The 16157-nt window shown below is 33.8% G+C and overlaps 2 protein-coding genes across 3 annotated transcripts; both read right to left on the reverse strand.

The window, feature by feature from the left end:
* Positions 1–1023: 1023 nt before the first annotated feature.
* On the reverse strand, positions 1024–5144 carry LOC108453099 (uroporphyrinogen decarboxylase). Of its 2 annotated transcripts, none has more exons than XM_017751014.2 (6): positions 4875–5144; positions 3775–3890; positions 2956–3066; positions 2638–2826; positions 2050–2175; positions 1024–1916 (listed from the first exon to the last, which is right to left on the reverse strand). In XM_017751014.2, exons 1-6 carry the CDS (start codon positions 4975–4977, stop codon positions 1401–1403), a joined length of 1161 nt encoding a protein of 386 aa, XP_017606503.1. In that variant the 5' UTR covers positions 4978–5144; the 3' UTR covers positions 1024–1400. The 2 variants fall into 2 exon arrangements, with proteins under 2 accessions (XP_017606503.1, XP_017606502.1); XM_017751013.2 differs by having other exon boundaries at positions 4872–5142.
* Positions 5145–8794: 3650 nt separating this feature from the next.
* On the reverse strand, positions 8795–13898 carry LOC108449960 (5-amino-6-(5-phospho-D-ribitylamino)uracil phosphatase, chloroplastic). The gene is made up of 11 exons (XM_017747359.2): positions 13723–13898; positions 13517–13636; positions 13158–13226; positions 12951–13055; positions 12587–12641; positions 12137–12210; positions 11651–11734; positions 11425–11565; positions 11038–11103; positions 10178–10287; positions 8795–9349 (listed from the first exon to the last, which is right to left on the reverse strand). The coding sequence occupies exons 1-11, from the start codon at positions 13816–13818 to the stop codon at positions 9181–9183; spliced, it is 1089 nt and encodes a 362-aa protein (XP_017602848.1). The 5' UTR covers positions 13819–13898; the 3' UTR covers positions 8795–9180.
* Positions 13899–16157: the final 2259 nt, after the last annotated feature.

The following is a 16157-nucleotide window of genomic DNA, read 5'->3' on the forward strand; positions in this document are numbered from 1 at the left end:
AACCATCATGATTGCATTTTCCTTTGCATTTCTTCTTTTATCCTTTTCAAAAATGTCAAAGGAGATAAATAACAAGGCTTGGCATCAACTATTTTTTAACAAGGTTTTAAAAGAACAATTTTACCAAAATCCTTTTTAAAAGACTTAAAATTCCCCTAGATGTGCACAATTGGTACAGGTAGACCTCACCAATCATGTATATAACTATTCACATAATGTGTATATAGAAATGATCATTGAGGTGGCATTAGCATATTTGCTGAGCAGAATTTGATGATTGGAAGGTCTGGAAATAAATTATTTTTGGCTGGAAGTTGAGTGAAAGTTGCCAACCATTTTTAACTATATTCTGATATGATATCAGCATGCCTTGAAAGCTTAAAAATTATAATTAGGACACTTCATTACTAGCAAACAAAACCAGTAGGTAAGCAACTTATAATTTTTTTAAGCCAAAACCCTAATCATAAACCAGCGATCAGATTCTATTTATGTTACATGTTTTGACTTTTTTATAATCCAAGCTGAATCTGGAATCTAAAACTCTTTTTGGCCTCCATTTTCGCTTGCCAAGCTTATTTCAACATTTCTCTCAAATGACTTTTGATTTCATCATCATTTTAAGCTGTAAAAAAAGACCAAAGTTGTTGTAAATTTGACGGGCAAATTTGGTTTGTTTTTAGCATTCTGTGATGGGATGGGATCAAAGATTGTGATCCCCTGCTACATATTTATATCTTATCTTATTATTATCATAGTCCATTATATACAAAGCTGAACATGAAAGGAATATTTCACTCAAAGTCTAAAGTTTCACGAGGCACATGATTGCTTACGCTCCCATCAGTCCCCTGTTTTTTTTTTTTTTAACAGGACTGATAATGATTCAATTTAGATTTTAGATGCATTTGTATAAAAAAATTGTCAGTTATTTTGTTGTATTTTATTTTTTAAAAAAAATTGAAACTTAATTGAATCAAATATAAAAGATAACTAAACTACCCTGAAATAGCAACTCATCAGTTATTATTATTATTATTATTTTTTATAAAAAAAACTTTTCATATATAGGTTCAGACCTACTTTCTAAACAGGAACTGAGAAGGCCCCAGCAATGCCTCAAATGAGAATGCTTCCAAATTTAGAGTTTCTTGTTAGCTCAAGCACATAAACAAATACAAACTGAAAAAAAGACCAAACGGAACTTTCTAAATTCCAACAAGTTTATGTTCCTACGGCTCCATTTTTCTTGAAGCACCGTATCCGAGAATGTGTACCGAGAAAGAACTCTCAAAGGGCTCTCTAGATAAATACAAATGAAGAATCAAGGGCTGAAAAAAAAATAACCTGAAGATGCATAAGCTTTACTCGGTCCGAAAACAGTTAATCTGGTATTGCTTTTAGTACCTGATTGCTTTAGCAACCTCAAAGAAATGGGCAACATTTTCTTCAGGTGTACCTACTTTAATCCCATGACCGAGATTCAATATATGTTTCCCTTTACCAGCTTTTGTCACAGTATCATGTATCCGATTGGTGATGAAGTCCTTTGAACCGAATAGAACTCCAGGATCAACGTTTCCCTGGACAGCAATATCGTGTCCAAGTCGTTTTCTACCTTCAGCCATGTCAACAGTCCAATCTAAGCTAACTACATCTACACCTGTTAAAGCTAGCCTTTCAAGCAAGCCCCCAGATCCACTTGCATAAAGGATTAGAGGAAGATCCGGATGGGTTTGTTTTACAGCATCTACAATTTGCTTCAAATACGGCAGGCTGAACTCCTCAAAATCCACCGGACTTAGCTCCGTTGCCCAAGAGTCAAATATTTGAACAGATTGGGCTCCATTGTCAGCTTGATACCGAATATACTTTGTCATGGAGGTCGCAAATTTCTGAAGCAAAGAATGAAGTACCTGTAGGAGGAAAAGGAGGTCACTTTCGCCCCAGTTAATAACATTGTTCACTGGCAAACAGAAAACACTTATGTCGCTATTTAAGACAAGGACTGGTTCCAAAAGCAAAAAAACAAACATAAACCTTAACTACCTTGGGTTGAGAGAAGGCCAATTTTTTTATTTTTGTGAAGTTCTTCGATGAACCACCTTCAACCACATATGATGCTAGAGTGAATGGAGCGCCAACAAAACCCAAAACTGCAGCTTTGTTATCTACCTGGCAAAAAGAAGAAACGGGGTGAGTCTACACTAGCTTTTGAATTCACTGAAACGCAACATTAACTTGGCAACAGCATTATCAATCAAGTTCTAAAAGAATTATGCTAGTTCCTTGTATAAAATGGTAGAACAAAACAATGGTAAAATTCAGATAATAGATAGGGGGTGATGCAAGGGACTGGGAAAGCACTAGGGGATAAATATTTTGTATTCAATCAATTATCATTGAAGCAAAATACTGCTTCAGAGACACCTAAGGGCAAACCTTTCTGTTTGGGAACATTAATGTTAACCACCTTCTCTAATTAATCCTATTATTTGTTTGCCTTCCGTATCTAAGAACATTCTGAATCTTCAACTTAGGATGTCAATGTTTTACTAAAGAAAACCAAGCCCTAAAATAATGGGAAATATAAGAAATTCAATTTAGGATGATACTATAAGAAATGTCAATATAGACCTCTTTCTTCAAGATTGTCAATGCTTCACCAACATATGGAACTGACCCCTCGGGACTAAATTCTCTCACTTGATCAACATCAGCAGCAGTGGCTATAGGGTCAAAGATAACTGGACCTTTACCCTTGATAATGTCAAAAGGTATGTTCATCCCTGAGAGAGGAGTGAGAATATCGGAAAATAAAATGACCTGTCACAATATACAATGATTTTATCAAATATAACTTGCATACGCAAAGAGCAACAGGCATATGAGGAGGGCAGAGGGTGGCTCTCTTGATACTCCAAAAAAAAAGGATTACAAAATAAAATTTCTTACCCCATCTGGCTTGAAAACATTCCATGGCTGCAGGGAAATCTCAACAACAAGATCAACATTTTCCGATCTTTCACGAAAGGAAGGATATTTTTCGCATATTATTTGATAGCTCTACAATATGAAACATTCGAAGTAAGACAAAATTGAAAAGGAAATGGAACATGAAACAAACAGAAATGACCTGCTCACTTCTTTGAGATGCAAAAAGGAGATACAAACATTGAAATTAGAATAAGAAAAGGACAAAGAAAAAATATCTGCATGCATATAAATCAAAAGTGAAATAAAAGATGGTATCAAAGCATAAGCTTGTAAAGAAACAAAAAGTACAACACACAGACACACACACACAAAAAAAAGCACAAATATCAGAAAATACAACATTTCATTTATGCTTAATCTCAGAGAAGCATAAAAGGCATGATTTTCAGATAACTTACAAACACGTGGCAGGTTCTTTAGGAAATTTTCTTTCCAAATTATCATGTAATCTACTCTCGTTTCTTTTCTTCTCTTTCTTTAATGACTGGATTTTGAATGTATGAGGCTCCTTAAAAGAACACTACGGCTAGAAATTATGATATACTTTGTGCACCTTAGAATTCTCATTTTGTATATCATATAGCCTACTTTGATCCTTCTATTAGATTATCAAAGGAAAACATAAATGAATTTTTCTTTTTTCTTTTTCTTCAAAAAAGGGTTTGATAGCAGAAACATGAAGCAGACATATTACAGTTTGAGGTATCCAATCTCCAAAGTAAATGCAGATCATTAAAAAAAAAATGCTTTTAAAACCACATTGATTTAAAAACCTGCCTTCATGTACCTCCCTGCTTGCCTCATAAGCCAAACTGGTGGTCTTTCAACATCTTGCCCTCGAACAGCATTGAGCAACAGGGGTTCTGCTAAAGCTTTTGGTTCTACTACAGCCCCTAAATGAGAATTTCACAAATAAAACTATTAAATCAGCCATTTTCAGCAAAACATAGATAGGGCTCAATAATGCAGTCAGGCCTGATCAAAGAGATTAGTTGAAGAATAAGAATGGTGGAGAATCAAGGGTGTGAATGATTCAGTGGAGAATCAAGGGTGTGAATGATTCAGCTAAGTGAAATATGCTATGCTTGCATACAAGGGGATGCAAATGTATGGAAACTATATATCATGCTGAAATCAGACAGAACCAAGGTAATTTCAATCAGATTAATACTGTTTATACTTTTCAATCAATCATCAACACAAACATGCTACAATAGAACTAAATTGCATGATCATGATCATGCATTGGTATCAAGCACGCTATTGTTATATAACCAGTAAAAATTATGAATAATGACAGACACGAAGATAGAAGAAAATCAATTCCAGTTTTTCCTTTGATTTTTCCCAAGAAAACAAAAAAGGAAGAGAAAAGAAAAGCCCCCAATGCCTTTCAATGCTATGGTTGTTCTCATTTGCAAGCAGGCCATTGTCCAATGTCTCATCAAAGCATAGCTAACATAATTTCAATTTTCACCTATAATTAACCATTCCCACCACTTCATCAGAAAATTATACATAATTAACTAATCACCATTCACCATCATATCTAACAATGGCTGCTAATTTTCACATCTGATATTATCTCATCGATAATTTCAAGCAACTTTTCACATAGAAACCCAGACTAGAAATGGGCTTCATTCACTTAAAAACATAATTGCATCTCAACTAGCCTCATAAACTCATAACTACAACACATTAAACAACCGAACCCGGCTAGAGGTTTTCATGCTTGAGCTCCTAATTTTATAACGTTCCAAAATTTTGACTTGCCAGAAAAACCAGGAAATCCAAATCAAATAACAAAGTGGTAATCTTAAGATTGAAAATAAAGTTGAAAAATTAAAAGGAAAAAGAAAACAGAAGAGTACCACCAAGAGAACATTGGATGAATCTGCGCTTATGATTGGAAAAAGATGAACTTTTTGAAGGGACAAAGAGAGAAGCAGTAAAAGAAGAAACTGAGGTACAAGACATTGTTTTTGGTTCCAATTAGAACCGCCTGACAAAGTTTCAGTGTTAGAGTTTGATTTTGAAGATGGGTCTCAACTCTCAACTCATCTATTAAGAGCTTGTTTCATTGCTGCTGGGTCTTTGACAGGGAATTAGAGTTTAGATAGAAAAAAAGATAAGGAAATGGTAAAATGTAATCTTTTAAAGAAATGTCCCAAAGTCGTGTCGTCTCCTTTTGCCACCTCAACTTTACTGTTGGCCAATGCCAAGCCCATTATTTTATTATTATTTTGACCCTTTTTTATAAATAAAAAAATTGTCATTTTAATTTTTACACTAAAAGGAAAAAAACAATCAATCCCGAAACCCAAATCTCTCGAAACAACTTGCTGAGTTCTGTCTGTGCCTTGGCCATTTTCAGACAACCTGCAAAGTTCAAGTTTTTTGTTCAAACAATTTTCAAGACCCTTCCCGAAGATCTTTTCCTACAAAAATGAAACGTAAGAAATGGTCAGAGCTTGAAGAACAAACCCTTTTGTCCAAATACTCTGATCTTCTCAATTCAGGAACTTTATCCAAGCTCAAAACCAGAGAGAAAAAGTTCAAGCCCATAGCTGATCATGTTAACTCGGTTCATCATCTTCAAGATCCCATTACTTTTCCTTTCAAATGGTCTTGGCGTGATGTGTCTATTAAGGTTCAAAACATGAGGCACCAGTATTTAGGGGTGAAGCAGAAGATTAGGATTTCAAAGGATGAGTTTAATTGGAAAGATGGTGAGAACCATTGGGAAAACTTTTTGAAGTACAAAGAGGTTTTCGGTGATGTGGAACTTGAAGTAAAAGGGAAGAAAGGCATTGAAAGTAATGGTAATGGGAGTGATTTGTTTGAGGATTGTTGTGACTTGGGGTTTGCAATTGATAGTGAGGATTTCGAGGAGGAAGAGGAAGATGATGGTGTTGATGGCGATGGAGACGGGGATGATGGTGGCGATGAGAAGCTGGGGCCTGAGAGTGAGTTTGGAGGGGAGAGGGAATTTGGTGATATTGGTATTTCTCGTGTTAGAAAATCAAGGAAAGGTGTAGGAGGAAGCAAGGGTTTTGGATTGCTTGGAACACAAGTATTGGAGTTGAGAGATGGGGTGGTGAGGAGGGAAGAGAAAAGGAAGGAAAGAGAGTTTGCAAGAGAGAAAATTGAGATGGAGAGGGAGCATAAGAGGAGGGAAATGGAGTTTGGGAAAGAAAAGTTATGGAGTGAGAGGGAGGAGAGGATGGAGGATTGGGAAATGGAGTTGGAGGAAAGGGAGCTATTTTGGGCTAGGAAGGAAGGTGAAAGAAGATTGAGGTTAGAGAAGGAATTGGATGAGGAGAGGAGGAAGAGGAGGGAAATGGAGGAAAAGCTCGAAGAGGAGGCGATGGAGTGGAGGGAGAGGTTGTTGGGATTGCAAATTGAACATGAGAAAGCAATGATGCAAATGCATATGGAAGCATGCCAGAACCAAATGCAGATTCTCGGGGTTATGGCTAGGCTTTTTTGTCAGTTTTATGGTTCAGCAAATGATGGTTTAGCAGCTGGTTTAGGAGGTTTGCCTCCTCAAGTTTTACAAAATTTGCAGCATCCCGGAGGATTAGGTGATAATGGGAAGCCTGATTCCAGTTCTCCATCTGAGTTCATCTAGAGTATGATTTAATCACTTCTTGTGAATAGGAATGTTGTTGAAGCCCTAATAAAGTGTAAAGTTAATTGAGTTTTATTAGCATATTGAATGCTTGTATGATAGCTTGATTGAATGCGATGTTACTGTCAACTTCAGTTTCCTTGATTCTTTTTTTTATGGTACAAAATCATGCAAATTTTTGTTTTAAGGGTGATGTTAACTTAGTTTGATGTTTCTTTGGAGTTTGATGTTCTTTTACTCTCGTGATGTTTCTGTTTGTACTCTTTTTGACATTTTTAACTTGAGGTCACTTCCAATCCAAAACAAAATTGAGGTTATTTAATTGCTTTTACTTCTTGGTATTGATTGATGCATATGATCCATTATTTTTACTTTCCGTGAAAAGAAATCAAACCATGTTCATCTAAAATGAAGTTGTTTTGCTGTTTCCTCTGTTCACTGCCAAAGCAAAAATGAACCTGCTTTTGTTGTATTATACCATGCTGCTCTGACTCTTCATTTTTCTTAAAGTACTTGCATTTGATATCTGTTTCCGATGCATACACGGATGTCTGTATGAGATGGGGATATGCCCCTCCAAGTATCCTCCAAGTATATGGAAGAAAGAAAAAACTGAACATACCTGTAACTGACACTCACACCTGGGTCCAAGTAAAATAGATATTATTTTTCCACAAGGATGGAGTTTACTTTTTAGAGCTATATCGGTCAATTCTAGAGGAGATATTGTTAAGGCACCGAATAGAATAAAGTTTATTTTTTTACCAAGTTTCCTAGGAATGGGAACTACTAATTTTCCTTTGAAGGCATGCATAATTTGTACTTACTTGCTTCCCCATCTTTGCTTTATGCCTTGATCCTTTATTTATTGTGAGGACTCTTGCTTGAATCAGATATTTTCATGCTTCATGGTAGTAGCTTAATGTGAATGAGCCTGAAATGCTATAAATCTTTCGTACCTGAACTGCTAAGTTACCTGATGTGTAGTTATGGAAATTTAGCAAGAAATGTGCTGTTTATTCCATTTGCATGGTTTGGTTTTAACCCAAAATAACTTCTATGGCTATTAGTTTGTGTTTCTGTCACTGCTTTGAGTTACTGGAGTGCTATTTGAAACTATGAGAGAACTTGTCTCATTATAAGCATTCTTTACGTGGCATTTGTATCTTTATGTGTTCTGAAGTGGTCGGTCTAGTAGTTAAGAATGGTGAGATCAAATTTCTAAACCTGGCTCGGCTTTCGCACTTCAATTAACAGTTTTTGAGTTGTCTTGTTTACCAAACCAACTTGTTGATGTTTCTTTCAATACAGTACATTCTATATGCTACTTATTGCTTTTTCGGGTTTTCCTTGTGCATTTCATATTCTCTGATCATGTTTGTTGTTTTATTGTCTAAAACCACATTTGTTTGTGCGGGTACGTATGCATAGAGGATGATTTTCTCTAAAGAGTTCTAGTGTTATCAATTGATTACATGTTACATGATGGAGAAATTAGTTTATGGTTAGGAGAGAATTGTTGAGGAAACCAGACGAGAAGAATCAGGACTTACGGGTAAGTAAAATAGGACAGGCAGCTATGGTCCTCCAAATATATAGAAAAACTTGGAAAATTTTAGTATACCCATGGAGTCACTTTTATTCAACATTCAACTTCTGAGTCCAGTTAACGGGTAAAGGGGATAGAGTTTACGATGAGATTGGTGATTTAGCATGTGGCAAATGAGAAACCGAGCATTGATAGTTGTCTCCTCGAGCAAGTGCAGGTTCATTAAGTTTTCACTTGTCTTGCTTTGCAATTTAGTTTCAAATATGAATATTTGTTGGATATGAATACATGCATTTGAAAGCGCCTCATTTCTAGATATGTAACCAAAACAAATGTTTTCTTCTTTCATTTTGTTTATTAAGAAGCTTTTCTAAGTGCTAACATATGCAAGGAAAATATTGTTCTGCTGACATTAAATTCCTGAATGGGGTTAGTATTGCCCTATTTTCATATTTTTGTATTTGCTTAGGTAAGGCAAATGCAAAAATTAAGAACTTAGAACTTAGCCAACTCATATTAGCATCCTGGTCCTTGGCAAGCACGTAAAGGCGTTTTTATGGTTGTGGACCGTGATATAAGCATTATGAAATAGCAGACTAAAAAACAGAAATACCTTTGGCTAAAAGTAATGCAAAAAGGGTATCATTTTCACTGATTCTGCACAAAATTACAATGGCCATCCGGATTGTCCAGAGATTCGTCTGCTCCAACAGTTACTGTTTATTGTGAAGTTCACATGATGACAACTCAATCTACTGTACAATCAGTCGAATGATATATGGGACAACATTTTCCTAACTTAATCAAATTTTAAAGTAAACTGTGGACCTATGTTACTCGGACTCAGCCCCAGATACATGTATGTATCTCCATACCATGAAAATGAAGAGTAACATGGATCATACAACTATGTACTCATGGCTCATACAACTATCTCCTAAACTGCGCTCTCGCTTAAAATACAGGGACAACTTTGAAATGAAAGGAAGGTGAAAATGATTCAGAAGATGGTATCAACTGTAAGCTTCCTTTTCGGAGGAGTCTTCTCTATGATCTGCTTTTGCCGGTCCATGAAAGTAGAACCCTTGTTAGCAAATAATCTTCGAAGATTAATCACTGAAAGCTCATTAAAGCTACCAACTGCAAGATCAGCCTGCCCTAGATCGTACCTGCATGTTTTCATTTTTCATGTCAATCAATTTCTAATTTGCAGGTTTCAGATGACTTCCCAAAGATTAGAAAGGTGCACAAGCGTAAGAAAACAAGTTCCTTCATATCTAATCATGACATAAAAACCAAGCACAACAAATCAATACATTGCCCAAAATTGATCATACAATATGTTTGTTTGTTATGACATTTATCAAGGCTTAATTTTTACTTCACTAATATCTTCTGCCTGAGAAAGTTTTGAAATGAAGCATAATTGTTCACATGACCAATGTTACTCTGGTTCAAGTGTATCAAAATGGAGGTATACACCAAACATGCGTATGATCAATTTTTTCTAAGTTTTGCCAGTAGTTGGAGGGTCATATCCCTATACCTATACCTGGGACAAGTCAGACATGGATACTCAAGAAATGAAATGAAGAGACGGAGCAACATAGCACGTGATTTCTCTAGTAAAAGGACGATAAGAATACAACCCCCTATCGCTTTCTGCTAATCTGATTGCATTTCCAGTAAAGTATCTCTTAAACTTGCAACATTGATACGTTTGTCATATGCACGAACTATGCATATTCTAAACATAGATCTAAAAACCACTCTTAAAAGGGTCACTTTGAGGTTTATTCCCAAGTGTAAAAGACCAAGGGTTACATCCCTGTTTTATTATTTGCTTCCTATAAGCTATAGCAGAAGTATATCAGATAATTTATTATTGAACAGGGGTTCGGTTCTATATCATATTTCATAAATGGTTTCTATCAAATGCTGCAATTAAGTGTCCATGTAGGAATGATAGCATGTTTCTATGTTAATGAAACACATACGCAGGGTGGGAGCCAATCAATGCCACAGCCATCATTGTACAGTTATGAGCTGCAGTAATGCCACGTGGATCATCCTCAAACACGACGCACTTAGATGGTTTACGATCCAGCTGCAAGGGATTAATAGGAATTTATCAAAAAGAGAACAAATTAGCAACAAAAAGAAGCTTCTGTAATCAACTTCAATAGTTTCTTTCTATAAAGGCATCTATTATGGCTACAGGTTAAAAACTCAACCACCATTCTCAATAATCAAGAAATTAAATGCATTCAAGTGCAGGTGCTTCATATATACTTTAGAAAAAACTAAAATAACAGTGATAGAAAGTATCTTTAACCTAATTGGCATAGATAGAAATTATCTCAACCACCATTTTAACTCTTGCAATTGTCATCTGTTACAAAGAATATAGCATTTAGCAAGTGCTTCAAATTGATTGACATATTGGAAAGCTTTCAAGCCTAAAATCGGTAATAAACACACACTCAAGCTTCATTAAGAACTCTCAGTCATGCCAGTGGCAGCTGGTATTGTGGAGTGAGCAGACACAACACTCAGCTGCAGGTTAACATAGCAAAGATTGAAGACAACTCTTTTGCATAACCATAAGACAGTAAATTTCTCCTTGTTACTTAAAGAAAACTGAGAATAATGAAATTTGCCAAATATTGGAGCAAACATCTTAAGAAATAAAATAAATTTCACCCAGAAAAAATATATCGCAATACTATCTAAAAATTTCTCATGGCAATATGACAAACTCAAATGTAGGTCCCAAACCATATTGATAATTAAGAGAATAAATACTCTAACAATGATAGGTGAGATGCATGAAGCCTTGATCTTAAATGGAAAATACCTTCACAGCTGCTGACAAAAATCTATGAGCTATTGACTCCATACCATCTTCCTCAGAAATTATTGCCTGTGAACAATTAAAGAAATTTACCAGATTAGAACCTTACTACCTCTGAATTTCATTGACTATATATGGTCTTGAGACCATCATTGGAGAATGGAACATAAAGAACAGATTTTCCATACTATACAATGCATAAGATCATCCATATATTATTCAATTTCCCCTAAATGAACAGTCTTCTACAGTAACAAAGGAAAGATTAGAAAAGGTCTTCATGTAGAAAAGTTTTATAAAAAAATGGCATCTCTAGACAGCAAAAGAACTGCAACGATATTGGTTGCCACCATACAAGAGAAACATAAAATACTTAGAAATACAAAGAACCTGGAAATATTTCTTGAGGCCAATTCGTTCTAAAGCATCAACCATGTTCCTTCGATCAAGACTTGAAACCACAGCACAAGGGATGTGAGCTGTAGATACAGCATCAAGCCATTCTTCTAGACCTTCCATTGGTTTTCTTAGCTGAATGAAGATGAAAGCAGCAATATTGTTTGTTAACTTGGAAGACAAATTTAAAACCCATTATATCAATTAAACAAGCACTCACCTTTGCAAGATTATCATAATAAATCTGTGAGAGCCTCGACTTCAATCTATCTACTTCACTTTCTATGGTTTCCCAGCGCAAAATCTAAAAATGTTGGGAAACTCATAAGAGACATAAAAAAGAGAGCATAATATGACTGCATATGGGATTAATCAAGAAAGCTGAACTTAAGGGGAAATCAAGAAACCCTCATCTAATACACCTTTCGTTCCTATTTATTTGTTATAACTGAGATTAAATTTTACGATAAGAAAAAAGAAAGATATACTATCTAGTGAAGACACCAAATACAATCATAATTAAGAACCAATAATTTTATGACAATAATTGTTGCAACTTTCTGGCTTTTCACAACACATCACAGTGACAAGCTACATCCCCTCTCAAATCCCCAATTACTAAAAGAGCGTCGAGCACTAAGTTGCTTAAATAGCTGAACATCCAAAAACGTAATCCAAATTATTAAAGCATCAAAAATACCCGAACCTTATGCAATACATGATCAGCACTTGCATAAAGCATCAACTTTTGAGCATCAGCCTCAGGAGGAATTTCCTTTCCTGCACAAGATTCAGTAAAAAAACCATTAGGATTTTTATATGGCAGAAAATTTTCTAAATCAATAGTTGGTTTCAAGCTCAATTAGCAAAAGGAATCAATTCCATTTTCAAGTTAGGGTTTCAAACTCGCTAAGATACTTCTCCATTAATACAAGAAGGAAAATCAAAGCTCCTTTAAGCTTACAACTGATTTCAATGTTGATAAATCTAAAACCCTCTTTAACTATTATAAAGGATGATTTATTGGAATCTATTAAAGACTCTCATCATCTACACAAGGTTATGAAGAAAAAAATACATGATAACATACATAACTTATCCGACTTTCCTCTATTCCTAGCATTTATACTGAAGCCACAAAGGTGCATGTACATACCCTCTTCCAAGGCAAGTTGTTTCCAAGCATTTAACTTGAGAGCTCCAGTATTTGCCTGCATGCCAAAAATGAAAACAGTATAAATTAACATTCAATTTAAATTTTCAAGGTACTCCCATCTAACGCCACATAGCATAAGAAGTTTCAAGCATAAAGCCAAGCTGATTAACAGTAAAAGTAAAGATAGAAAATTTTACATTATAAAAATTTACCTTTTAGTTGGTTATGACTACTATATCACAAGCTTAATTTATAGTATTTAATTCCAAATCAACAAGCCAAGCAAATATGCATAAAAGGTCAATCAGAAGTATAAATCAATCAACATATGACTTATTTGTATAGGGAAAATATTGAGACTTACCACCACATCATCCCAAGAGAAAATGAGACCATATGCTTCATCCGGTTTCATGGCATAGCGAATTCGCTTAAGAAAACCCTCTTGTAATCTATCATTTAAGAAATCCTATTCGAACCAAAAGAAATCCGTAAGATAATAACATGGCCAAACTTGTAGAAAACCAGATAAACCAATCGAATGGATAAAGAGTAACTTAAAATTCCTTACCACATCAACCTTTAAAGGCCCGTCCAACCTGAAAGTCTCAAAACCTTCTCCATACTCGGCTCCAATAGCCTAAAGGGCATAAAACATGAACAAAACCATCAAAATTTATCGACACATAAAATTTAAAGAAAAAACAAAACTAAACCCAAAACAACTCCTCTACTAAATTCACAGAATTTACCAAGAACTATCTTCTTTCACAGGGAATGTACCATAAACTCAGATATTAACGAAAAGCTACCTTCTTTCCATGAGAAAAATCACACAAAAAAATACCCAGTAATAAAAAATTGCTACTTTAAAACAATTCAAACAATTTCCAAGAACCACCTACTCCAAGATACAAGAGAAAAGGGTACCTCTTGCATGAAAAGCTTGTTGGGTTTAACAGAAAAGCCATCAAAAGAACAATCTTCATCAAACCCAGACGAATTTTTTATCACTAACCGATGCTGAACAAAGTTCAACCGCTTTGATTTCTGTCAAAAAGAACAAGCGATTAATATCAATAAACCACTTAAAATGAATATGATAATAAAAAGACGAAAAGAAAAAATAAACAAACCCATAATCTCAGCTTTGCAGAAGAGACTGAAGGAGAAAAACAAAAAGAAGATCTCAGCTGTAGTAAAGAAGAAGAGGTTCTGAAATTAGTATCCATTTTCTTTCGCCTGGAAAACAAAGGTACACAAGACAAGAGATAAAGAAATAAGCTTTGTAATGTACCAAAAACAATATAATGACAAAGCTTTGGGGTTTTTTTTTTTTTTTTTTGGATTTTTTTATTTTAATTGAAATGCACGTGTAAGGTTCACCTGGATATCACGTGACTATCAAGATTGTGAAGCTCTGCTTGCTCGTTCCACAAAAATTAGAAAAGATAGAAAGGGAGAAAAATCGATAATTTCTTTGGTTTTGGATTTATACAAAAGTAATAATTTCCTTCTTCCTGGATTTATTAATTTAAATTTTCGACTGTTTTTCTTATTTAATATCCTAAATTTTAATCAAGGAATTAGCTTTTGGATGAAATGAAGTTACACCATAGTTTTATATTCTTTAAGAAAATTATTTGTCCTAAGGATTGATATTAGATTTGGTATGGTTGGTTTCTGGTTGAGTAAATTATAGTTTTATATATTTTTTATTATTTTGAGAAAATTTTGAATTTAGATTATGTTAAAAAAGATAATTAAAATTTATATTAATCTCGTAAATATTAAATAATTATATTTACTGGACTCGAACATCGAAATGGGGTTCAAATCTCATTTCGACACCACTTGTAATGACCTCATTTTCAGTTGTGTTGAAAAATGTGGTTTCAGAACCCCATTTTTTATATTTGAATCCGTAAATATTGTTATTTAATATTTACGAGATTAGTATGAAGTTTAATCGGAGTTTGATCCTTTAATTTGTTAAATGGATAGTTAACTAAAGTACAAACTTAGTGACCCTAAAATCAGTGATGTTGGAAAATAAGATATCGAAATCTCGTTTCCATACATTGAGTCCATACATATTTTATTAAATATTTAAAGAGTTATTATATAGGTAAATTGAATTACGAATATGTAATTTTGTTGAATTAGTGACTAATTAAAGTATAATGACTAAATTAGAAAAATAATAAAATTAATCGTTATAGATTTTTAATTGCTGAAGGACTTAAATAATAATTGAAACAAGGTCTAAGTAGTAATTTAACCTCTTAAATTGGTGGTGGACGGTTTGGTAAGTTTGATTGATTAAAATATGTTAAATTTTGTAATTTTATGATTAAAATTAAAAGCAAAATAATAATAAAAATAAAAACAAATAGCTAAAGGTGCAAGGAAAGAGAAAAACATTGTTTCACCTTCCTCCTTCCATCAAAAATCACCATCGAAGAGAGCTTTGGAGAGCTTGAATTTTGACTCTTGTATGGTAAGGTATACAAAGCCCGTTCTTCATAAATTTTATGTTTTTTGTTATTGTTGAAGCTCGATTTAACTAATTCGAGTATTAGTTTTCAAAACTATTAAAGTTTGGAAATGATACCATTAATGACTTTTAAAATTTTTGGTGTTAAAATGTTAGCTTTTAAACTTAGAAATGAAAAAAGATTAGTTTATAAAATTTAAATGTTTGATTTTGAATATAGGGATTAAAGTGTGAAAATTGATGTTAAGTTTATGAAATTATTGATATTAGAGTTTTTAGAAGGATGAAATTGAGACTGATTTCAAAATCGATGCTTAAATATGAAAGTTATGACAATTTCGATTCTAGGGACTCAATTGAATAAAATATAAAAATTTAGGAAAATTTTGTAAATAAAATTTGTTCATATGCACATAATGGGATGATATAAAGTATTTTGAATCAATAAATTGACTGATCGAATAGTTTTGGTGTGAATTTGATTGATTATTGAAATAGAGAATTAAATTGAATAATTTGCAAAATATTTATGACCTTAGAATTGAATGTGATACGAATAGAATTTGATATTATACCATTACTAAATTATTATTCGTAGCATAAAAATGATGTAGGATTGTCGAAAGGGGAAGGAAATGCAAGAGTCGACGATGATTGAGACGAGTTTCTGATTTGTATTTCTATAACTCAATTCATTTTAATTGTCGCATATTTCTGTTGTATTATATGGTAAGACATGGAGGTAAGTCGTAAGAGATTAATTGTATTGTATTAGTGTGAATATGTTGAGTATCGAGATAAAAAAATTAGATTGAATAGAATTGAAAATAGCGTAATTTGATGAAAGTATGAAATTAATTTGAGAATTTGTGCTGAATTATGTTATATTGCATGATGAATTGATGATGAATAGAGAACGATGATATATGAATTGTAATAGTACATAACTAGAGCATGCACTTAAAGAAGTTTTATGTTTATATTATCCTAAGTTGATGGATGATTTGGTATTTTTGTATAGATTGGGTGTATGTAATGCTATTTGATAATGGTGTGAGTCATGTGTATATAATT

The sequence above is a fragment of the Gossypium arboreum genome, chromosome 5 (genome assembly GCF_025698485.1).
Source record: "Gossypium arboreum isolate Shixiya-1 chromosome 5, ASM2569848v2, whole genome shotgun sequence".
Taxonomy (NCBI): Eukaryota; Viridiplantae; Streptophyta; class Magnoliopsida; order Malvales; family Malvaceae; genus Gossypium; species Gossypium arboreum.